The sequence below is a fragment of the Lontra canadensis genome, unplaced genomic scaffold (assembly GCF_010015895.1).
Source record: "Lontra canadensis isolate GAN:19392208 unplaced genomic scaffold, GSC_riverotter_1.0 scaffold92, whole genome shotgun sequence".
Taxonomy (NCBI): Eukaryota; Metazoa; Chordata; class Mammalia; order Carnivora; family Mustelidae; genus Lontra; species Lontra canadensis.
In genome coordinates, this window is record NW_022631086.1 from 150,982 (window position 1) to 175,700 (window position 24,719).

Sequence of the window (24,719 nt, forward strand, 5' to 3'; positions counted from 1 at the left end):
TCGATATCTTCAAGATGACCTGATGGGTGCTGAGATAAAGTGTGTTTGTAGATGGTCGATAGAAAATCTGGATTTACCATGTATAGAAGAACACCATGAAGAGAAAATAATGTTTCATTTCACTTTTAAAATGATAATGGATTTTAAAATAATCAAACTTACCTTCTGTGTATTTTATTCTAGGAAGCTCTTGTAGACTGCTACAAACCAACAGAGGTAAACAAATCGCTTTTCCTAAATGCTGTGTTTGAATTCGCTTTTATTAAACCAGTTTGCGTATTTTTAAAACCAAAAAACAGTACATGGTTTGGTTATGTGTATACTAAGGAATTGTTCTTACCCGTAGGTCAAGTGCATGCTTGACTAGTATTAACTTCCTTAAATGTATGCCCAGGCATATCTGGTTCAGGAAGATTTAAAACTAATGGAATTGGGTGTGTTGCTTGTCTTTTAAAAAAATTCTTTATTTATATCTGATTTCATTAACATATACTCTATTATTAGTTTCAGGGGTAGAATTTAGAGATGCATCAGTTGTGCATAACACCCATTACATCAAGTGCCCTCCCTAATGCCCATCACCCAGTTATCCCCAATAGCCAAATTCAAAGGTAATTATGAGAGGGTTTGGAATCATTTTAGTGAATTGTTAGTGTTTTAGGAAAATGTTAGTAAAGTGTTAGATCTGTAACTGGAGAATGCATTCTTTTATTATATAGATATGCATTTTTAAGAACTGTTAAGTGAAGTCTGTCATTCAGAAGAATTGCCTTTACTGGAAGAAGTTTTATGCTGTGTTTGCGTATTTACCATCAAGTGGATAAATATTAGTATAAAAAACAGTGGGTTTAGTTTGGTTAGACCAAGGCATTTAAGGTATATACTCCAAAGAGTGAAAGCATGGTGGGGAAATTAAGGATTTGATCAATCATGAAAAGATTGATAAAGGAAGTCTTTTTCATTTGTTCCTGTGATAAATCAGAGAAGTTAGAATATCCATCTGATGTTTTTCGCAACATCGGAGCAGTGGTAGTAGGACTTCTGATTTTTGAAGTGATGTAATTACAAAGTGAGAGGAAAGCATACTTCCACAAGAGCGTATAAGATTTAAATGAATACGGTGTTTTGTGATTGTTTGGCTTGAGGCCAGTTACTTGAGCTTTATTCTTACAGTCTCCAGTGTTCCTTTATGCTGATTGCATCTTGCCATTGTAGAGATTTTTAATTCTAATTTTAAAATTGTAAAGATATTAAGTATATTTTTAAATCAATGTGGCATATAGTCAAAGTTTTGAAAGCCAAATATACAACTACACTTATAAAGGAAATATAACATTGCCTGTCCCATTCTTCAGTCCCTCTTCCTAAAGGTATATATTTTATATCTATATATTATGTTCAAATAGATTTATACATCAACACTTTTGGCTGTTTTCCTACTATTTACTCTTGTATTCCTAAATATGCAACTGCTATTTTTTTTCATTTATTCACCTAAGGGGAAATATGATAGCGCTCTCACTTTCCCTGTTAATTCATTTCCCTCCATCCCCTTGATAAAGTTATTGACCAGTATTTTGTTGAATCAGTGGTCAAGGTTTATAGTATTATAATTTAAACAGATATTTTTCACTGCTAAGCCAAATAGTAACATATAACCATTGCTCCTTTTTTGTATAGCTCTTTGTTTTTTCTGGAGTTCATGCTATCTTGTCTTTTATTTTTGTCTAGTACCTATTGTTATTTTTTAATGAACTCTCCAATATCTTTGTCAAACAGGTAGATTCTTTTCTGTATACTCAAACCTGTCATTACTATGCTCCCACCCCAGGCTTTCTTCGTGGTGCCCCTATGCACCAATCTGGAGAAGTTATTCTCTGGGTCTACTGAGTAGCTACTGTAATAAGATTTCTGTTCACTGTTGTCCTGTTTGATGCTTTGTTTCTTAAATCCCAGTCTTCCTCATTTTTGTGGGAGTACATCCTCCAGTAGGTTTTTGGGAAAAGATGCATAGAAGGTAAATGTTTTGAGTCCTTGCATGTATAAAAATGTATCTTGATTAATCGCTTGGATGGTATAGAATTCTGGGATAAAATTTATTATTAAAGCTCAATTTTAAGGCATTATCCTATTTTTTAATCATTTCTCATATTAAAAGTCTGATGCCACTTCCATTCTTAGACTTTTATATGTGACCTATTTTCCCCCCTGAATTACATTTAGGATTATCCACACTTTGAAATTTTACGGTGATATGCCTCAGTATGGGTCCTTTTTTATTCATGTGCTGGGTACTTTGCAAACTCTTTTAGTCTGTAGTTATATGTATTTCAATTCTTCAAAATTAATTAATTAATTTATTTATTTATTACCAATTTCTTCCTCAGTATTCTATAATACTGGCTCTCCTTTTATTTAGATGTTACGTCTTTTGGATGGAGCCTCTAATTTCTTATCTTTTTCCTTTCATTATCCATCTCCTTGATTTTTTATTCTACTTTCTGAAAGATTTCTGACTTTACTATCTAGTCTTTTTACTGATATTTTAAAATTTCAGCTGTGTTATTTTTAATATTTAAGAGCACTTTCTTGCTCTCTGTTCAGTATTTTGTTTTACTATTTCTTAGTGTTTCATGGACACATTTTATAATTTTTTTCTCTTTGAGGATATTAACAAATGTTTGATTTCCTTATTTTTGTTTTTAAGATTTTTCTGCTCCCTGTGTGGTCTCTGTTTTCTCTGAATCTCACTTTTTTTCTTTCTGTTTTCATCTGTCCTTGCCTATTTTTGACAGCGTGTCTATGAGCGTTAGGACCCAGTAAACTGATTAAATCCATGTAGCATGAGCGCAGCTTGTCTACTGGTAGGTCTCACCATGGACTGATTAGGTTACAAACCAACTTTTTTTGGTGATGGTGGTGGTGGTGGTGGTGGTGGTGTGTGTGCAGAAGAAGTGGTCCCAACTCAACTCAAAATGTCACTATTTGAACACCTTTTTACCGAAAAGATTCAGGTTTTGTTGTTGTTTTTTTTTAAGAGTTGGACCATATAAACTCCTTGAGGAGTTGATAGTTGGATTAGAGGCTTTCTGGAAACAAGGACAAGGATGGAGGCAAGAGACCTCACCATCAGCTTTTTTGGGAAAAGAACTTCTTTGTTTATAGTTATCTGGGGAATTAATGGAAGAGTTAAATTAATTAGGGGCACCTGGGTGTCTCATTTGGTTAAAGCATCTGCCTTTAGGTCATGATCTCAGGGTGCTGGGGTCGAGCTCTGCGTTGGGCTCTCTGCTAGGTGGGGAGTCTGCTTCTCCCTCTCGCTCTCTCTGTGCTTTCCCTCTCTTTCTCAAATAAATATATTAAATCTTAAAAAAGGAAATTAACTAGATATTGGAGAGTTATATTAAATTGTTGTGAAAGGTTAAACAAGAATAGTAGAATAGTCAAGACGGGATAGATTGCGTCACTGATCACGTGTGATGTGGGGGTGGGGGGGTTGCTGTTGAGAGTAGGTCCAGACTCGGTGTAGATGTGCCATTTACTCAGTTAATCATTCCCTTCTTCACTTCTCCTTCTAGTGGGACAGTTCATGTTCTGGTATTTAGGTAAGAAAGGTTGGGCTTTCATGAGACCTATTCTCTTCCAGTTGTGCAGTATCTAGAAAGCAAAATATTCACACTTGTTAACAGCCAGGCAGTTAAATGAAAATGATGAGTCTTGCTTCCCCCAGAACAAAAGTATTCCTCATCTGGTTTTTATGATGAGGTTTAAGAGATGAAAGATGTAATATTTGAATTCTCTTTGGAGTTCCAAAGGAAGAAAGAAGAAAAAGCATTTACATGTGAACTTCTCTGTGTCCTTTAGCTCATGGTTTCTAGAAATAGAAATGCTGACAAATGCTAAGGAATTTCAGTGAAGTTCATTCATCCATTAAAGGGGTCATTTCAGAAAAGGTTGGCAGTTGGGTTATGATGATAAAAATTATACCTTATTGTTTTCCCAAAGCTCTAGAGTTCACATTGCAGTAACAAACATTATCTTATTTAATCCTCACCATCATGACCTGAAGAAGACAGTTATTTTGTCTCTGACCTCACAGGAGTGAGCAAAGGGAAGACTTAACCCTGAGATTCAGACACTTGATATTGTGCTCATTCTTTCCCCCTGCTTGGCTCCCTGAGCTACTTGACTTGGAAAGACATTTAGGACCTCAAAGGACTTTGTCCTATCTCAATGAAGTGCCTACCAATTAACAATGTTCTTTTCAAAGTAGTCCATTCTGAAGGTGCTATTTTTTTTTGATCAAAGGAATTTGCATACAATTTTATGTCACTTTGAAGTTAACTAATGTAAGGAAAACATCTCTCGGGGACATTTATTTATAGTCTCCTTGCTGAGGTGGGGTGAGTGGTGGGAAGACTGGACTTTAAGACAAGAGTCTTTTTTTTTTAATTTTTTTTAATTTTAAGAGAGATTTTAAAATTTTAAATTTTAAAATGTGACTCTCAACACTCTTTAAAATAAAGAGAGATTGAGAGAGAGAGAGTGAGCATGCAAGTGGGAAAGGGGGAGAGGGAGAAGTATCTTTAAGCAGACTCCCTGCTGAGAGTGGAACCCCACCCAGGGCTCCATCCCAGGACCCTGAGATCACGACATGAGTCAAAATCAAGAATCAGATGTTCAACCATCTGAGCACCCAGGCGCCCTCTAAGACAAGAGTTTTATGTGAGCAACAGCTCTACGTATGTGTGACTTTCAGCATTTTCTCAACCTCTCTGAGCCTCCATTTCCTCCCCTGTAAAATGGAGGTAATAACCACCTCTCTGGGTTTTCATAACCAGTATTTGCACTGATAATTTTAGAGATAGCAATAATAATAATAATAATAATAATAGCTCAATAATTACTAAGCACATGTCAGGGACTGATCTAAGTACATTACATGTATTAACTTATTTCTTCTCCACAACAAAACTGTGAGGTTGACACCATTGTTATCAGGAATTTGAGACATAGAAGGGCTATGTCATTTGCCTGAAGTGATATAATTAATAGTTGGAGAAGTCAGGATATGTACAAAAGCACCCAGCATAGAGCTTGACACATGTTAGTCAAATCTTGTTCTATATAAGGTAATATTTCTCCATTACATATTAAATATGCAAAATGCCCCAGTTCTCCAATAATGACATCTTGAATTATTCAGCTTGAAGAGTGTGCTTTAAAGAACTTGCTAATTTCACAGAAGTGATATTGTTTTTGGTGTGTCATGTGCTTTGGGTCCATGGTTTCATTTTAGGGAGGGCGCTGGTTAATCAAAAAAGAACTTGTATGTTCTCATTTTGATTCGTATTCTTAGCTGTGGACTCTCAATGTGCAAATCTTTTCTGACTTGGCCTTTCAAGACACAGCGATGTAATTGTCACCACACTAATGCATTTGTGGTTGATTAGTAAGAATGGTGTTTTAATTTTTTTCCCCCTGAGTAAATGACATTTCTGATGTAGCTGATATTAAAACAGAGCTCATTTAAATGTAGAAAAATAATGTTTTTATATAATGCAAGAGGAAAAGGAGTCATTTAATTTTGGTTGATATTTGGATTTGAATGATCAGTAGTGACAGCCTGGTGAACATTAGAGAAATCTGAGATGGGCTGTTGGGGCCAGCTAGCCAGGCTGGGGAAGAGCTTCTTGTCCTATTTCTCATTCTTACTTTGCATGGTTTTCAAATCTTAGGATCACACAGGAGCATTTCCACTTACTGCTATGGTGGACAGAAAATGCTTTTAATTTGGGCTCGAGGGCATCTGTCTTACCATCTGTTACGGGAGTTGTCAGTCCAGTCAATGGACTCGTAGGAATCTCTTTTTATAGTTGATGATGGCTGTGTCATTGTTCTCTGATAAACATCATATTTTTTTTTTCTGTGCATTTAGCAATCAGAGCCTGTAGGTTGATATGCATCAGGCTTTTACACAGGATGACTACCTATGAGTAGGTGGTGAGAGGCATATCTGGGTCCTAGTAATCTGTCGGGTCACGGAAATGTCACAGACACATGATGGTACAGGAAATGGATATCTGATCATGATTTGCAGTAGAAATTGACCAGTGGTTTCGAAAAGGCAGGCGTGCATTGTTGTTCTTTCCATGTTTCCATGTTGATGGTGGGAAGGTAGGATCTCCCTCTTTCACCATGGCATCTTGGTGACTGCATCTCACTTTTCTGACCGACTTTTGTGGGGCCCATTGTTACTCACCCCGCTCACATTGGTCTTGCTCCATTTAGCATTTTAAGCTGTCCTGCAAAATATCGTTCAGCTATGTATACGTGGAATTCATGGTAGTGCTCAGAGCTCCTGTTCTGAGCTCATTGCGGTGGACACAAGAGAGAAACTGGGTATTTCTAACATAGAAAGTTTGTGTGTGTGACTGGAGGAGACATGGCTTGGCATTTTGCTATCTTCTCTCTACTCATTTGCTCAGCAAATGTTTATTGAACATCTATGTGCCTATAATGAATCTAGGGACTTAGATAACGCAGTGAACCTGGGCATCCATTGAGAAAACAGTCTCTCCTAAGTTCACAGTTGACTATGGTGAGAATTAAGTGTTCAAAGGATATTAAAATAGGAATAAAAGGCCAGAAATGCCAGGATGTCAGCTTATCCCATCGTTCTCCAAGTTAGTTACCAAACTGCCTACTGGAATGTGCTTTGAGTGGCTCTGCACTTGCTAGAGAAAGACAAGGAAATAGCCATTTCACTCCATTATAAATGGGTCAGAGTGACTCCATGCAGAGAAACCTTCTTTCTTCTCAGCTCTCATGGGGTTTCCTCAAGAAAGACTGCAGTTTGGGGCTGGGATGAGGAAGAGAGCTTGAATGCTGGATTAATGAGTTGAAATACACCCGTTGGAAGCTGTCAGCTTTAGAACAATCTTTCTGAAGAGTGAGGATATTGGGAGCTTCCAAAGAAAGCCTGAAATCAATGACTATGACATTCTAGAGGTTGTAGCCATTGGCTAGGAAAGCCTTGTTATGTTTTAGTGTAATTAGGGTGGTTAGTAATAAAGGACTGGGATTTATTAACCAGAAACAGGAGTAGCTTTACCAAGTAGCCAAAAGGATTTTGGTCGCCATATGCCTGTCCCTCACACACTTTCCTGAGGGCTCGTTAGGCACCAGGTGTCCTCTGCCCAGGGAGAAGGAGCCAGGAGGTGCTGAAGCTCGCACTTGGACCCATATTTGAGTCCACATCTGTGTTCTGTCTACCTCTCACTGCCTTTCTCTGAACTCTTACTAGCTCAGCACCAGCACCCCTTTGGAATATTTGTAAACCTGGTTCAGGTTGTCTTCCTTGAGGAAATCAACCCGGAAGGATTAAATAAGCTTGCCGAGGACATGCAGTCATGGAGCAAAACTCCACATGTCTCTTTCCAGTCCACAAGCCCATCCTCATTTCCAGCACCTATTGTAAGCATAGAGGTCACCAAGACCATGTTCATATTTGACAATGTGCTAGAAGGACCCATGGCACTCACTGTGCGCTTCTATATGCATCATTTCATTCCATTACAGTCAAAGGCAACAGATGAAAATCAGCCAAGGGAAGGGTACATGGGACAGAGTCCAGGAAAGTTCCAAACACGGGGCCTCCAGCTGTCCTCTCTCGGTGGCGTCCTGGGCAACACTGATTCTCTTAGCTATGACATGCAACACTGTGTACAGACTCTTGCCAACCAGGAAAAAGCTCACCAGGGCCTTGACACCCAGAGTTTTTACTGGGACTTGGTTACGTAGATTGCCCATGAGCTTGACTTCAGTCACCAGTCCCTTGGTATACTGAGCTGATATCACATCACCCAAAGCTCCTCCCCCAATACTCTCTAGTGTGGGTCAAGGGCCCTGGGGTAAAGAAAGATACTTTTATCAGGCAAGACAGTCCAGAGCTTAGAGCTCACCTCCCAGGAACTGAGGGCAAAGACGACCTCTTTTGGGGCAAGGTGAAATTCTTTACCACTCTTAGAAGCGGGATGGCCATGAGATGAGTGATAATGATGATGATGACAATAATTGTGACATAAGGAAAGAAGAGGTAGATGCTGTTATAGGATGAGCCGTATAGGTCTGGCTTTAGATGCCTTCCCCAGTAATTATTATAATTATTTTTAAAGATTTTATCTATTTATTTGAAAGAGAGAGAATGAGAGAGTGAGAGAGAGAGCATGAGAAGGGGAAGGTTAGAGGGGGAAGCAGACTCCCTTCTCAGCAGAGAGCCTGATGCGGGACTCGATCCCAGGACTCCAGGATCATGACCTGAGCTGAAGGCAGTTGCTTAACCAACTGAGCCACCCAGGGAACCCAACCCCCTCCCCCCAGTAATTAACGATGGTTATTTTTTAAAAACACATGATGGAAGTGGTACAGGCTTTCAAGGATACTGGGTCTTTAAGTGGCTGGCACTTTTGAACGATTGTTGGTGATTTTATGGCCTTTTCCTCTTTCATTAAATTCAGAATGAACATGTTTTCGAAGCTGATCAACCCAAATTATAAACAGCTCCACATTCTCTTCCTGGGTTTGGACTTAATTTAGACAGAAGAAAGAACGCCAATTAAAGACAATTTGACACATGACTTTTGGATTTCTAGATCGTTAGAAAAGGGAGTCATAATCAGAAACAAATCTCACCGCTTGTAAATTTAGTAAGATGTCATTTTAACAAGATTTAGTTGTTGGTAACAAATAATATTCTCTCTCATTGATAATGGGGCCCTTGATAAAATTACTTCAGTTTTTCTTAGTGATTATAAAGTTAGAGATTAAAATTTTGCTGGATTTATTCCACTGATGGTTTATTGCGGTGGGATTGTTGATGTGGGTTTTATTTTACATTGTCCAAATAGCAGGTGTACTAATTCTGAGAAGCCAGTCATTAGGAAGTGAAGGAAGAATTGAATGCCGGAGAGGCTGAGTGTGGCGGGAGGCAGGTGAACTGTCGTGCCACATACAAATGAAGGTTAGACTCCGGGTACAAAACAATTAGTCTAAGAGCAGTGGCCCGAGTCTCTAAAATAGATGAATGGGACCGCTTTCACCAGCACAACAAAGTAATCTCTAAAGGCAGATAGTCAAGAACATAAATGGACAGCACAGTGTCAAGTGGCCTTAAGTTTGAAGAAGGAAAGAAGGAAACAACCAGGATGCACTTATGACCTTCTGTAATTTCCGTGGGCAGCAGGGGTTATAATGAGAGCAGGCACAAACTCTTCCCCGTAACAGATTTCATAAACCTCTTTTCAGATCATGAAAATGGGACCGTTCTGCCGTGCACGGTGAGCACACGAACCTCTCTAAGGATAAACAACACTCTCCCCACCCCTCTAAAAAGAGGGGGACAATTAAATATTCACCTGCGAGTGATGCCGGCACTTGTGGTGCTGAAATGCCTCAGATGGCAGGGAGCAAATCCTGGCTGGGTGGGAGGACACAGGGCTGGGGAACCCCCCAAAGCTGTTTGTCAATGCTGACTCACGGCCTGCCTGTTGCCAGTGCTGACTCACGGCCTGCCTACACGTGACCTGCATACGCAAGCTGATAAAAACTTACAGTGTGATTTCTCTAAATGCCAGGTTGGTTCTTCGGCAGGGACGTTTTGCCATTTGGAATAGTTCTCGGTTGCTGCCGTCACTTTTAAAAGAGGGAGTACTGCCTTTCCGTCACCCTCACCTATTTAAACTTCAGTAGATTTGGAAATTCTTCTTTTCCTCCCCCTGATCATGCTTTGCCTGATCCGCATGTCTTTTTTTTTTTTTAATCTTTTTTTAATTTATTTTCAGCATAACAGTATTTATTGTTTTTGCACCACACCCAGTGCTCCATGCAATCCGTACCCTCTCTAATACCCACCACCTGGTTCCCCCATCCTCCCACCCCCGCCCCACCTCTTCAAACCCTTCAGATTGTTTTTCAGAGTCCGTAGTCCGCATGTCTTCTGATGCATGTCCGGCTTTTGGGAACTGTCAGGTTGATCTGTGAAAGTTGGGTCGGTTGACTTGGGTTTGCTGTCGTTGGGCAGTGAGACTAAGCAGATGGTCCCCGTGAATATGCCTTTTAAGGAAGTGACTGGTGCATTGATTGGGGTGACAAAGAGGGGACAGTACAAGGGGGAGTCACTGAGCCACGCGGATCCCAGCCTTCAGGATCTCCATCTGCTCTCTCTCTCTCCACTCCACCCTGCACTCTGTATCAGGGGTGGATGATATTTTTTGGAAAAGCGGGCTGAGCCTTCAGAGTTCTGCTGGGCACCTTTTATGGAAGCTCACTTGATCTGCACAACTATTGTGATCGGTGACAGTATGTACCAAGCAACAGTTTTAAGCATATTTTTCAAAAAGTCCTTTTGTGGGGAAAGACTTATAATTCAAGGGCTGCCACATAATATCCATTTGTCTTTTTAAATGACTCTAAATGCTGAAATTATGACAGAAGTTGGTTTAATTATGCACAAAGCAGTGATCTGCAAATATACTGTGGTTTCTCCTTTTCCTACTTTCCGTTGGACCCATCATTGTTACAGCAGCGCAGAACATCAATGAATGTAACATGAGTCACTGTGAGTGACAAGGGAAAGGTCCCAGATGCCTGGCCACGGTGATAATTACAGACTGAGTGTCCATCTGCTGCCTCTGGTCCTGGCCGGGGCAGGCGAGAGGGGGTGGAAGCTGAAAGCCATGGGGCGCAGGAGGGGTGCAGGGATGAGAGCTCAGAGCAGAACGTGGCACTGGGACGCTGTGCCCCATGACAGTGCCACCCGGCAGAAACTCCAGAGCGAGGAAGGACCGTCTGTTTTCACGGCTGCTGCCAGATCCCTTCACAAACATGCTTTGGCTCTGCGATGTCTCTCATCAGTCAGGGGGCTGCGTGTTATGTAGTCAGGTTTACGAGGTCACTGGAACTATTTCTTTTCTTTCTATTGTTTCTTTAAGCTCTCTGTGCGTGTGTGCGTGTGCTTGTGAACCCGTGTGTGCACACACGCTTCCTGGGCTGCATGCTTCCCCGGATGCTTCTCCTCTTGCCTAACTCCCCCATGTTGGCTAGTTTTCCAGTGCTGAAAGGAGAACCTTTAGAACCTTCCTCCATAGTAGTGGGGGCCAATAGATACTTTGTACAACCCCCCCTGACACACACACATGCCCATGCATGCACACACACGCAGAATGAGTGCACAGGGCTGCTAGTGTCTCCCCTCTCCGCTCCTTCCCCTCACTGCCACTGTTGTGTGATTTAATGAGTCCACGCATGTATTCCTTTACTTTGCAAACCTTTGCCCAGGAACTCTTGTATATTACACACCATGCTAGGTAGACAGGAATGGGGCTCTGGCAACGAAGCAGGAGTGACAGAAAGGCATGTGGATTATCTTGCATGCTGCAGAACTATGTAAGTAATGTTTTGCAAATTTTCTTCAGCTCGCTTATTTTGCCCAATATTAGATTTCTGAGATTTGCTCCTGCTGATGTAGGAGGCTCTGGTTCATTCATTTTCACTTCTGTGTGGCATTCCGATGTATTAATGTGCTTATCCCTTCTTCTGCTGACACTCATTTACGCTGTGTCCAGTTTCTTATTATTATGAATAATGATGTGATAAAAACTCCTGATCTGTTGACTCGCATACAAAGAGTCTCCAAGGAATATACCAAGAAATGGAGTTGCTCTTAAAAGTTGGCCCCGGCTTGCATGCACACCCGCAGAATTTAAGAATTCTCCTTAACCTCGTCGTCCCCATACCTGGTATTGCCAAACGGTAAAACTTTTTGCCAATCTGAGGAGATCTCGTTGTTTTAGCACACCTTTTCCTAACTGCTCACTAGTAAGATTGAACACAATTTTTTCTTCATGTGCTTATTGTTTGTTTATGTTTCCTTTTTGGGGATTTCCATTTCAAATCCTTTGTCTGCTTTCAAGTTGTTTGTGTTTTTCTTATTGATTTTTAAGAGTTGTTTGTATTTTGTGGATGACAATCCTTTGACCTTTGTGTAGGTTGCAAATATGTTTCACAAACTGTGAAGCTTATTTTGCTTGTGTTGTCTTTTGTGTATAGAAGTTTTACATTTTAATTGAAATCAGATTTATCCGTGACATCCTTTATGGCTTACGCTTTTAAAAGATGTGCGCCTAAGAAAGTGTTTACTACTCCAGTGTCTTAAAGACAGTCTCCTTCGGGTACCTGATTGGCTCAGTCAGTTGAGTGAGTGACTCTTGATTTCGGCTCAGGTCATGATCTCAGGGTTGGGCTCTGTGCTGGGCATGGAGCCTGCTTAAGATTCTCTCTCTCCCTCTCCGTCTACCCCTCCCCCCAGTGCTTGAACTCTCTCTCTTAAAAAAAAAAAAAAAAAAGATAATCATCTTATATTTTTTGCTAAAACGTTTCACTTTTATTTTTCACACTCAGATATTTAAACCATCTTGAACTTACTTTTGTGTATGGTGTGAAATAGAGATCTAACTTTACCTTAGCTGTGTTGTTCTAGTACCGTTTATTACGCAATCAGTCCATCCTTATGCCCTTACCCCCACTGACAGGTAATCATCTTGTGTTGTATATCACATTTTCCTGATATGCAGAACTTGCTGTTTGTCTATCACTGCACACTGTCACAATTATCGGGGATTTATTTTGTTTTATTTTATTTTGTTTTAAAGATTTTATTCATTTATTTTAGAGAGAGAGAGAGAGAGAGGAAGAGTATGAGTGGGGGCAGATGGTGGAGGGTCAGAGGGAGAAGCAGACTCCCTACTAAGCAGGGAACCCAACACTGGGGCTCGATCCCAGGACCCTGAGATCACAACCTGAGTGGATGCTTAACCGACTGAGCTACCCAGGTGCCCCTTGCCAGGGCTTTATAATCAGTTCTTAGCAAGGGCCAGGATTTTCTTATTCAATATACATAAGATGGAATATTATGCAGCTATCAAAAACCCCCCAAATCTTGCCATTTGCAACAATGTGGATGGAACTAGAGGCTATTATGTTAAGCGAAGTAGGTCAGTCAGAGACAGACAATTATCATATGATTTCTCTGATATGAGGAATTTGAGAGGCAGGGTGGGGGTGGGGGGAAGGGAGGGAAAAATGAAACAAGATGGGACCCGGGAGGGACACAAACCGTAAGAGACTCTTAATCTCAGGAAACAAACTGAGGGTTGCTGGGGGGTGAGGGTAGGGATAGGGTGGCTGGGTGATGGACATCAGGGAGGGTATGTGCTATGGTGAGAGCTGTGAAATGTGTGACTGATGATTCACAGACCTGTACCCCTGAAGCAAACAATACATTTATGTTAATAAAAAAATTTAAAAATATCTTGACTATTCTTAAATATTTATATTTTGATTGGAACTGCATTAAACTTATAGATTAGTTGGGAGGTAAATGAGATCTTTATGATGGTTTGTTCAGGACCCAATAATAAAAACTGTGAATTCCTCAGGGTGAGGGACAGTTAGAAGAAAGGATAGGTAACAGTGAGTTTGCTTTTGGTCATTTTGAGACTGGTGTGCCCATGGAACTTCCCTATGGAGACCTCTGGGAGCCACAGGAAATGCAGGCCTGGATCTCAAGGGGGAAGACAGAGAGGAGGCCTGAGAGTATGAGGAAATTGGCTGACTGAGAGACAGTGCCTTGAGAAGGCTGGGAACCAGGCTTTGGAGAATGCCCACATTCCATCAGCAGATCAGGGGGCAGAAGTAAGTGGCCAAAAAAGAAGAGTGAAGGGTGGAAGTCAGAGACTTACAAAGAGAATGTAGAGGAGAGGGGGCAAGCTCTGAGAAAGAAAGAAAGAAAGAAAGAAAGAAAGAAAGAAAGAAAGAAAGAAAAGAAAGAAAAGAAAGAAAGGAGAAAGAAAGAGCGGGAAGAAGGAAGGAAGGAAGGAAGGAGGGAAGGAAGGAAGAGGGAGAGAGAGAAAGTTGTCTTAGCAGGGTCAGATGAAGAGAGCTTGGCAGGGGCACGTGGCTGTGGGGAGCCCCGAGGAGTCAGCTGGCTGGTTAGAACCTGGGTTTCAGTGGGCAGAAGAAAGGTCAACACTCCGGCTTCCCTCTCCTCTTCCTTTTTCCCTTCTCTCATTCTCTCATTTTTGCTCCATCCTTTTCCTCCTCCTCTTTTTCTTCTTTTCTAATTTATGAGTTAGCTAGAGTCTAGAAGGCAGCAACTTAGGGCTTCTGAGATATTCATGTGTTGGGAAGAGGCTGTGAGCAGAATGGAGGGAAGGTTCTTGCTCTGGAGACAGATTTCCAGAGCTTACGTATGAAACAGTCCTTTACATCTCTGGTCAGCCCTTCCCCATGTGTAAAATTAAAGGATCACTGTGTTTATCACACACACTTGAAGTCATTTTAGTTTTGTTTGTAATTAGACTAAAATTACTCATCTTGGTTGCTTACTAAAAAAGATGTCCCCCCTGGGCATCATGATACAGAGAGAGGGAATTGTACCATCCGTTCCCCAGCGAGGAGACCAGGTTTCTGATGGCTTATAGAAATGTAGGGTTTGAACCTTAGTCTGACCATTCAGTAGCTCTGTGACCTCGGGTGAACCTCTAAACCTCTCTGAGCCTATGTTCTAAGACTGTTATAAGGATTGAATGAGACAGTACCTGAAAATGCCCAGACTGCTTGTCACATAGAGGGTGCCCAGTAAGTATGAGTTGTGTCCGAACCCCAGACAGAAATTCAGTGCTCGTGAGAGCATGGCACTATGCCAGACAAAATAGAAAGGTATATACTGTGAGAAGGAGTCGTCCTCAGGTAGGTTAATGGGTGAAATGGGAATGCGGAGTGTTCTCAGCTCAGATATGAAAGTAGTGCCCAGGACTGAGGTCGGGGGTAGGGGCCCAGAGTCATTTAGAAAGGTGTTGTTGTTGTTTTAAGATTTTATTTATTTGAGAGAGAGAGAGGAAGCACAAGCACAAGCATGGGGAGGGGCGGAGGGAGAGGGAGAAGCAGACTGCCTGCTGAGCAGGGAGCCTGACCAGGGACTCGATGCCAGAACCCTGAGATCAGAACCTGAGCTGGAGGCAGACACTTAACTGACTGAGCTACCCAGGCGCCCCACGAGATGTTTAACAAGAGGCGAGTTTCGGGGCCCTGAGCACAGCCTGGCCCACAGCAGCCCACAGAAACAGTGTAGCTGGGGGTGGGGGGTGGGTTGCAGACCTGGGATCTTGGAGAGCATTTGGACAAAACTGCTCAGGTGGCCTAACAAAACAGATGCCAGTCATTCTGAAATGATGGGTCAGGGCAATGTCTGTTTGCCTCTTTAAAATTCCAGCAGTTTGCTATAAAATACTGTTTCAAACATTAGGAAACTAGAATGGTCAGATCTTACAGACCAGTAGAGAGAGATTCAACTAAAAAAAGGGATACCTATAAGGAGAGAGGCGGAGTGAGAGGAGGAGGAGGAGAGAGAGGAAGCTAGGCTGTCACTCCAGGGCATTGGTTCTAGATTCTAGATACCTTGAATTGATACAGAACTTCTCATCTTTCAAAGTCTCCTAGATTTATGACCTTCTTTTAGCCTGTCATCCCCTGGGAGAGGCAGAGTGGGAGAGGCAGGGACAATCCCAGGCCTGGGCTGGTCAGGGATGGTGTGTGCTGTCGCCTGCCCACAGGGCTCTCACATACACACGTAGCACTGTGGCCCGCGTCTTAGGTGGACAGAACCTATTTCTCTGTCTTCCTTCCCTACTGGCCTGGGAGCCCCTGTTAGGCGGGGCCTCTTATTTCCTCTACATCCCAGCAAGTAGGGTGGAGTCTGGCACATGGTGGGGGCTTGGTACCTATTTATGGAGTTCAACTTACTTCAAGAGATCTGGATTCAAAGTATTTGCTTTGTGACCTTGGACAAGGACTTTTAATGAACTAGAACTTCTATTTTTCTCATCTGTACAACAGACATGATAAAACTACATTAGATTAAATATGGTGGTATGTATAAGTAGGCTACACAGAGAAGGCCTTCAGCAAATATGAATTCCCCTTTGTTTTCTTTAGACTGAGCACGACCAGAGCCAGATCCTCATACAGAACCCACATGCACCAGGGAGTTTGCCTCCATCCTCACCTATCCTTTTAGCTGAGGATTAAAAGGTCAAAAAAGAGTCATAAAGGTCCTTTTTGAGTATCACAAAAGATCATGACCTTTGTGGTTAGGGAATCATTTTCTTGTAGAAATATTGCATCTGGGGGAACCACTTTGTTCATCCCTTCTTTTGGTGTGTTCTCTGTGCGTACAAGTCACATTGCAGGAGGCCAAATGAACACAGTGGTAGAAGGTCTGCTTGAAGTTAGCCTGTTTCTTTATAAATGCACACAGAACATTTACCAAGACAGACATATTCTGGGCCACAGAGCAAGTGTCAAATTTTAAAAGATTCAAGTCAGTGCTTGCTTCGGCAGCACATATACTAAAAGATTCAAGTCAAACAAAGTGCATTCTTTGAATAATGGAATTAAGTTAGAAATCGGTAAGAGAAAGATGTCTGGAAAATCCCCAAATATTTGAAAACTAAATGACACACTCCTAAATAACTCCTGGGCCAAAGAAGGAATCAAATGTAAAATTTGAAATGATTTTGAAATGAATGAAGTAAAAACCCATTATACCAAAATTTGTGAGATGCAGCCAAAGCAGTGCTTAGAAGTGAATATATATATATAACACTAGAAATAGGTTTTAAATAAATGGCTTTAAAATACACCTAAGGAATTAGGAGAAGAACAAATTAAAATCAGAGTAAGGTGAAGAAAGGAAATAATGAAGATGAAAGCAGAAATCAGTGAAATATAAAACAGAAATTGAATAAAGAAAATCAGTGAAACAAAAGCTCATTCTCTGAGAAGAGCAATACAATTGATAAACCTCTAGTCCAAATGGAAATAAAGATAGGAGACAAATTATCAATGTCAGGAATGAGAGAGGTGACATCAGTACAGTTTGTACCGAGGTTATGAACCTCATACCAATAAATTCAATGACATCTATGAAATAGACAAATGCTTTGAAAGACACAACCTACCAATACAAAGCAAAACAAAGCAAAACAAAACAATGAAACTCGACCATTCTCTTACACCATACACAAAAATAAACTCAAAATGGATAAAAGACCTCAACGTGAGACAGGAATCCATCAGAATCCTGAGGAGAATATAGGCAGTAACCTCTTCGATATCAGCAACTTCTTTCAAGATATGTCTCCAAAGGCAAAGGAAACAAAAGCGAAAATGAACTTTTGGGACTTCATCAAAATTAAAAGCTTCTGCACGGCCAAGGAAACAGTCAACAAAACAAAGAGGCAACCCACGGAATGGGAGAAGATATTTGCAAATGACAGTACAGACAAAAGGTTGATATCCAGGATCTATAAAGAACTCCTCAAACTCAACACACACAAAACAGACAATCATATAAAAAAAATGGGCAGAAGATATGAACAGACACTTCTCCAATGAAGACATACAAATGGCTATCAGACACATGAAAAAATGTTCATCATCACTAACCATCACGGAGATTCAAATTAAAACCACATTGAGATACCACCTTCCACCAGTTAGAATGGCCAAAATTAGCAAGACAGGAAACAACATGTGTTGGAGGGGATGTGGAGAAAGGGGAACCCTCTTACACTGTTGGTGGGAATGCAAGTTGGTGCAGCCTCTTTGGAGAACAGTGTGGAGATTCCTCAAGAAATTAAAAATGGAGCTTCCCTATGACCCTGCCATTGCACTACTGGGTATTTACCCCAAAGATACAGATGTAGTGAAAAGAAGGACCATCTGTACCCCAATGTTTATAGCAGCAATGGCCACGGTCGCCAAACTTTGGAAAGAACCAAGATGCCCTTCAACAGACGAATGGATAAGGAAGATGTGGCCCATATACACTATGGAGTATTATGCCTCCATCAGAAAGGATGAATACCCAACTTTTGTAGCAACATGGACAGGACTGGAAGAGATTATGCTGAGTGAAATAAGTCAAGCAGAGTCAGTTATCATATGGTTTCACTTATTTGTGGAGCATAACAAATAGCATGGAGGACAAGGGGAGTTAGAGACGAGAAGGGAGTTGAGGGAAATTGGAAGGGGAGGTGAACCATGAGAGACTATGGACTCTGAAAAACAATCTGATGGTTTTGAAGTGGTGGGGGGTGGGAGGTTGGGGGAACCAGGTAGTGGGTATTGGAGAGGGCACCAATTGCATGGAGCACTGGGTGTGGTGCAAAAACAATGAATACTCTTATGCTGAAAATAAATTTAAAAATTTAAAAAAAAAAGAAATGTAAAAGATTTTTACATATAAAAGAAAACAAAACAAAACAAAACAAAACCCTCCAGACCCAAATGGCTTCACAGGGGAATTTTTACCAGACATTTAAGGAAGAAATTATACAAACTCTATACAAAGTCTTCCAGAAACTTGAGAAAGAGGGAATACTTCTTAACTCATTCTATGAAGACAGCCCTACTCTGATACTAAAACCAGACAAAGAAATAAAAAAAAATGTAGACAACTATTCCACATAAGCATAGCTGAAAATTTTCTAAAGAAAATTTTGTCCAATTGAATGTAACAGTACACATGTATACTTAGAAGGATCAAAATACCAAAAATCAATCAGTGTAAGTCACTGTGTTAAGAAATTAGGAGGAAAAAGCCCTTCCTATAATTATGTCAATTGATACAGAAAAAACATCTGGCAAAATGCAATCTCTCTATTCGTGGTTAAAAATTCTCAGCCAACTAGGAATAGAAGGGAAAGTTCTAAACTCTAGAAAGAACATCTGCAAAAGGTAAATGTCTACAAAAAGCTGTTAGAAGGAACAAGGAAGTTCAATAAGCTTGCAGGATGTGAGGTAAGTCTATGAAAATCTATGGCTGGCAACAGTTGGAAATTGGAATAAAAATATACTACTTACAATAACAGCAGTAATTTAAACACGTAGGAATAAATCTGACAAAAGATGTGTAATCTCTGTACACTGAGATCTAGAAAACGTTGCGGAGAACATTCATTGTTTTTTTTTTTCCCCCACAAATTGACTTATGGATTGCAGTCTCAACCAAAAGGAGCTATTTTAATAAATAAATCCAACAGTGTGGCTGAATCTCAAAATAATTATGTTGCATAAAAGAAATCAAAAAAGTAGAAGATTTCTTAACAGCACACTGTCTTGGGTTTTCCCCCCTTCTCCTTGGTTTCTCCTTTTCAGTCTCCTTTGCTGGGCCAGGGCTTCTTTCAGACCTTGCTTGCTAGGGTGCCTCTGGCCTTGGTCTTCAGCCTTCTTTTCCCCTCTATTTACACTTTCCTCCAAGCTTATCTCATCGAGCCTTAAGATTCAAAACATTGCTACCTGCGCCATCCAATAGAATTTTCTGAAATGATGGAAATATTCTATAGATCCAGTGTCTACTATGGTGGCCACTGGCCACATGTAGCTACTGACTATTTGAAATGTGGCTAGTATGAATAAGGAGCTGAATTTTAAATTGTTTTTATTTTAATTGATTTACATTTAAGTAGTCACACTATGTCATTCATATTATAGAATATAGAAATATACATTACATATGAATATACTATGAAATGAATACTGTTATGCTGAAAATAAATAAATAAATAAAACTATGAAGATGGATCTATATTTATTTATATTTATAGTACTTGTATATGTGGTTGGGGGCTACAGCATCTCTTAGCCTTGGTCTACATCATGTAGTTACAAACTGTGGGTGGTAACCCATGAACTGGCCTTGACCCATATTACTGCGGACAGTGAGACCCTGGGAAGCTGACCCTAGCTCCCCCAGCATGGCTCCCACCCCACTCGTCCTGGCGTTTTTTTGCCAGGAACACCCACTTCTTTGCTTGTTTCTCTGTAGGACCTTTGAACGTGTGCTGTGACCCAGACCCCCAGACTTTCTCTGAGCTGGCCTCTCTTTGTTAATGCAGGTCTCACATCAGATGTCATTTCCACAAAGGGGCAGCCCTTCTCTGACTCAAGTAGTGTCCACAGCCCAAGGCTGAGTGACCTGTTTTGGAAGTAAATGAGCTAGGTTCTTATTTACATAGAGAATTTTTGAGTAACAGGAACAAGAGTCATCAAAGTATTTTTGATTAGAGATTCTTGGTTCTTCTTTGAGAATCATCTGCAATCATTAAAATCCTGCATAAGTTTCTATATGGGGCATAAGTACTGGTCTTGCTATTTTTTTAACTCTGAGGAATACCTCATTATACAAATTTCATGAACACTTTAAAATATGTGTAATACAGTATATTAACTTAGAGACATAAATTAGTTGATATAAAACTTTAAGAGTTTCATTGATGTTAATTTCTTATAAATGCAAGTTATTTGTTGAACTTTTTTTTAAAGATTTTATTTATTCATTTGACAGAGATCACAAGTAGGCAGAGAGGTAGGCAGAGAGAGAGGAAGGGAAGCAGGCTCCCCACGGAGCAAAGAGCCCAATGTGGAGCTTGATCCCAGGACCCTGGGACAAGACCTGAGCCGAAGGCAGAGGCTTTAACCCACTGAGCCACCCAGGCTCCCCTATTTATTGAACTTTTTAATCACTGAGATTAATATACCTCATGATTGATTTTTTTGAGATAATTTGAATTTTATTTAAATTACCAAATTACTTTTGTCTTGAAGAAGAAATGTCTGTAGTTAGGATATATTATTTCTTATCATGTTTAATCTTTATTTTTATAATGATCTTTATAAAAAATATGCTATAGAAATAGTGCAGAAGAATTACTAGTTATTAACAAGATAAGTGATAGGATTTGTGATTCTGACCTTTGCTTTAAAAAAAAAAAAAGGAGATCTACACTCAAATGCTGGAACTTCCTACAGAATTCACTTGAGTAGTAGGTTCCAAATCAATGAAACTGAAAGTATATGTTTCATATTATATTGTCGAAACCATATAGCAAGAGGAGAAACGGGAAATGCACTTAACTTGACACAATGAAAACTGAATGTAAGTGTGAAAATTTGGCTTTAGTTAATCCTAAGAATTTTTTAAATTAAAATAGTGTTCAGAAAGTTAAAACAGGGCCTCATATGTGTTCCACTCTGCCCAAGATCAGAAATGGTGGTGATGCAAACGCTTTTCTGGATAAGCTCTCCAAAGGGAATATTCAAAACTGCAGATTTATACACAGAGATGTTAATTGTAACGTTGTTACTACTTCTGAAAAAGTCCAGAACCAACCACATATCCATAATGGAGGAATTAAGCAGATGGTAGAATATCCATATAATAAAGGATCGTATAGCCATTGAAGTAAATTTTTAGGAAGGCTATTTAGTGTTGTGGGAGAAAGCTTCTGGCATAATGCTACATTGAAGAAAAGGGCATATTTATTCAGTGTGATCTTAATAAGGTAAAAATCCATTTGCATAAGGGAAAATACATTAGTGGTTCGTTCTGAGGGTAATTGTTGCTGGCTTATATTTTCCAAGTTGTCTAGAAAAAGCACATATTACTTTATAAGAGCAAAAACGTTAAAATTTGGGTGGCTAACAAAATACTGAATGTTTAAGCTTATTGTGTTTTAGAGCTGGAGAGTAGTTGCTGGGATCACTTGGCCTGGGAGCTCATGATTGGAAGGGGAGATAGAATATGGTTTCTCAGAAGGCCAAATGAAGAGGAAGATTTCTTAGTGTTTTCACTCTCAGTAAATTCATGATGTACCCACGACTGCCACTTGTTGATCAGAAAGTCTGGCTTTCCTCTTTGTCTGTGACATACAAAATAGAAAGACAAAGTAATTATTATCTAATAAATGTGACTGTTTAGATAGCAAATATTTTAAAACAGAAGGTGACAAGGAAAGATTCCTGATGGTATAACATAGGAACTATTCTAGATTGTTCTTTAGTCTTTGGGTGTACATCTGTGACTAGGACATGGAATCATTTTAGTGGATCTCCCTCTGCAACCCCTTTAAATGAAATTAGAATAGAAAATAGAGGGTGTGTTCTATATATTAAGTATTCATTCTTTAGATTTTTATTGCAGGTATGTGTTTGAATATACTGAATTGTAAATGTAAAACGTGTTTGGCTTTTTTAAAAAACTGATTTCAGTCAAGAGAAGTCAGAAGACTCTTTTGAGATCTAGATAAGTCGTTCTCAGAACGATCCTTGGAGCCAGGAGCAAGTGTCCGCTGAGAACTTCTCAGCGGTACACATTCTCAGGACCCACTCCCCGCTCCCAACCACCACCCCAAGAACTACTGAATCAGAAATTCTTGGGCCCAGCACTCTGGTTTCATAAGTCCCCCTGGTGATTTAGATGAGGGCTTACATCTGAGAACCACTAGTCAAGCTTTGCTATTCTAGGCATGGTCCAGAGACTAACATGGGCATCACCTTGCAGCCAGTTAGAAATGCAGAATTTCTGGCCCCAGCCTGGGTCTACTGAGTCAGAAGCCATAAGATCCCTGGGTGACTTGTGTGCTCATATAAAAGGTTTATTAAAGGTTGAGAAGGCTGATCTAAAACCACAAGTGCCTTCAGAGGCCATGTAGACAATGTCAGTGGGTGAAGGCAGCCTCTGATTCTCCCCCAAAGAGAGCAACAGGGAGAAGGTATTGATGGTGATGTGAGGTTCAAGCATGCTTCATTTGCTTGAAGATGTCCTCTACTGAAGACCCTGGGCTTGACCCACCAAACTCATCAACCCAAGATAACTGCTGTTGACCACAATTCAAGCAGATTTTAATCCCCAGTTGTAGTAGAGTGAGCCTGTCATATTAACTCCTTCTACTCTCTTCTAGGAATTTATCCAGGAGCTGCTCTCTCGGATAAGAGGCATGAGGAAGCTGAGCCCTCCACAGAAGAAGACCGTGTAATTCTGGCACAGGGTGCAACTCTCCCAGAGACGAAGAAGAGTCCTGGGATTTGGGCTTCATTAAGACATTTATTAAAGCATAGTTGCCCTTATGAGAAAATTTTTTTTGGGGGGGGGTCTCTATTAGACATTTATTCAAGAGTGTTCCTTTTTTGTTTGGGGAGGTTTTGTTAGTGTACTATTTTAATAGCAAGACCAGCAGGTCTTTGGTTTCAGCACAACCAAGGATTATCAAACCAGGCAGACAAGCAGGAATGGGTTGATCCCAGCAGCATATTCTTTGAGAAATCGCAGGTTTAGAACCTAACTATACAGGGATGATGGTTTTCTCACGACTCGTTTGGTAATACTTTTTCTTAAGTTGTACAGTTGTCTCAGATGTCAAATTTCTCGTACTTGTATATATCTACACGCGACTAAGTTAAAATGTAGACGTGGGTTTTATTTCACATTGATGGGATACACTTGTGGTTGTCCTTTAATTGGAGGTCACAGCACATGGGTTTTCAAGAAGCCACTAGCTATTCTTCATGTGACTTCAGCTGACCCTCCAGCATTCACTTTCTGCACCAAAGTGAAAGAATTCAGCGTATCCATTATTTTAATGAGCTACGCCACAAAAAGTTGAGTTGGTCAAGGGCTTAATTCATGGACTTCATATTATTTCATTCATTGAGATGCTTTGCCAGGTCATGTACTTCTTGCCTCGTTCGTGGTATTTTAAAATTTTATGAACCCTTCATTTGAAGAACTACTCAGATTTCTAGAGAAATGCCCACGGCAAGGGGTGTCTCGCAGTGGAAAAAGGGAGCACTGTGTAGCAATTAACTCTCTGCTTTCAACCAAATACTGTGTATTCTTCTCTGTCCATGAAAGCAGGTCATAAGGAAGTTAGCAAATCACCTATTTTCCTCCTTAGAAATAGCTCTGGTCAATTCCATGCCTGGGTAGCGTTAGACCAGAGCAGGTCAACGGAGGGTTGAACATGGTAAGAGGTGAGAAAGCCTCCCCTGCTTTCAAGAAAGTTGATATAGGAGCATTGGCTGCTTTGGAAGGGTGGTGGAGATTGCATTTCTGGTTCCTCTCAATGACATGTGCTGAGGATTCTGGCTCCTGGCCCCAGTTATGCACCCTGGCCTCCTTGCTTGGAGCTAGGCTTAGGGCCCCTGCCTCCCAGTATTGATCAGTTCCTTGGAGAAGGATCAAAATTCAGATGGATGTGGGCTGGGTAAAAGGTCAGAGTAGAAACTCTCCCTTTCCCCCCGGAGGCCCCCACCGCCTCCCCACAGAAACCCCACCTACTATAAGGCATCTCTAGGCGGCCCTGTCAGAGGACAGGAGTCAGACATTTTATAACAAGGGTGCTCTGAACATATTTTATTTTTTAAAAGAACTATGTTTGTGAATTTTATGTATACTGGCAAGCTTTGGAAAATGTATTTAATTTTGTAATGTTTACCAATGATTTATTTACAAGCTATTTACTCAAATAAATGGAGCTGCTTACAAATCTGCTTCCACCTTTGCATTGCAAGCCATGTTTGAAGGATAATTTGAGTCTGTGAGATGTTCTGCAGACTGGGGTACCGAGTCCTTACACCTCACTTTTCATTCCCCAGAAATTTTCAGGCCTTTGATCCTGGTTCTCTCCTGAGGAGAGCAGAGGTGCTGGGACACGTTCCCGGGTTGGGAAAGAAAGTGAGAATGAGCTCAGTGTATTTGGTCCTGCCTGACCATGTGCTCTGGGGCCTCTCTCGGGCCACAGACTTTGCATTTAATTTAA

The 24,719-nt window shown here is 40.6% G+C and overlaps 1 protein-coding gene across 1 annotated transcript in view; it reads left to right on the forward strand.

The window, feature by feature from the left end:
* Window positions 1-24,446, forward strand: part of PPP1R14C (protein phosphatase 1 regulatory inhibitor subunit 14C) — an 80,783-nt gene extending 56,337 nt beyond the window's left edge. The window contains exons 3-4 of the mRNA XM_032836351.1: window positions 184-216; window positions 22,863-24,446. Of these exons, the coding sequence (XP_032692242.1) occupies window positions 184-216; window positions 22,863-22,937 (108 nt within the window). The 3' untranslated portion in view covers window positions 22,938-24,446. The remainder of the gene's footprint in view (window positions 1-183; window positions 217-22,862) is intronic.
* Window positions 24,447-24,719: the final 273 nt, after the last annotated feature.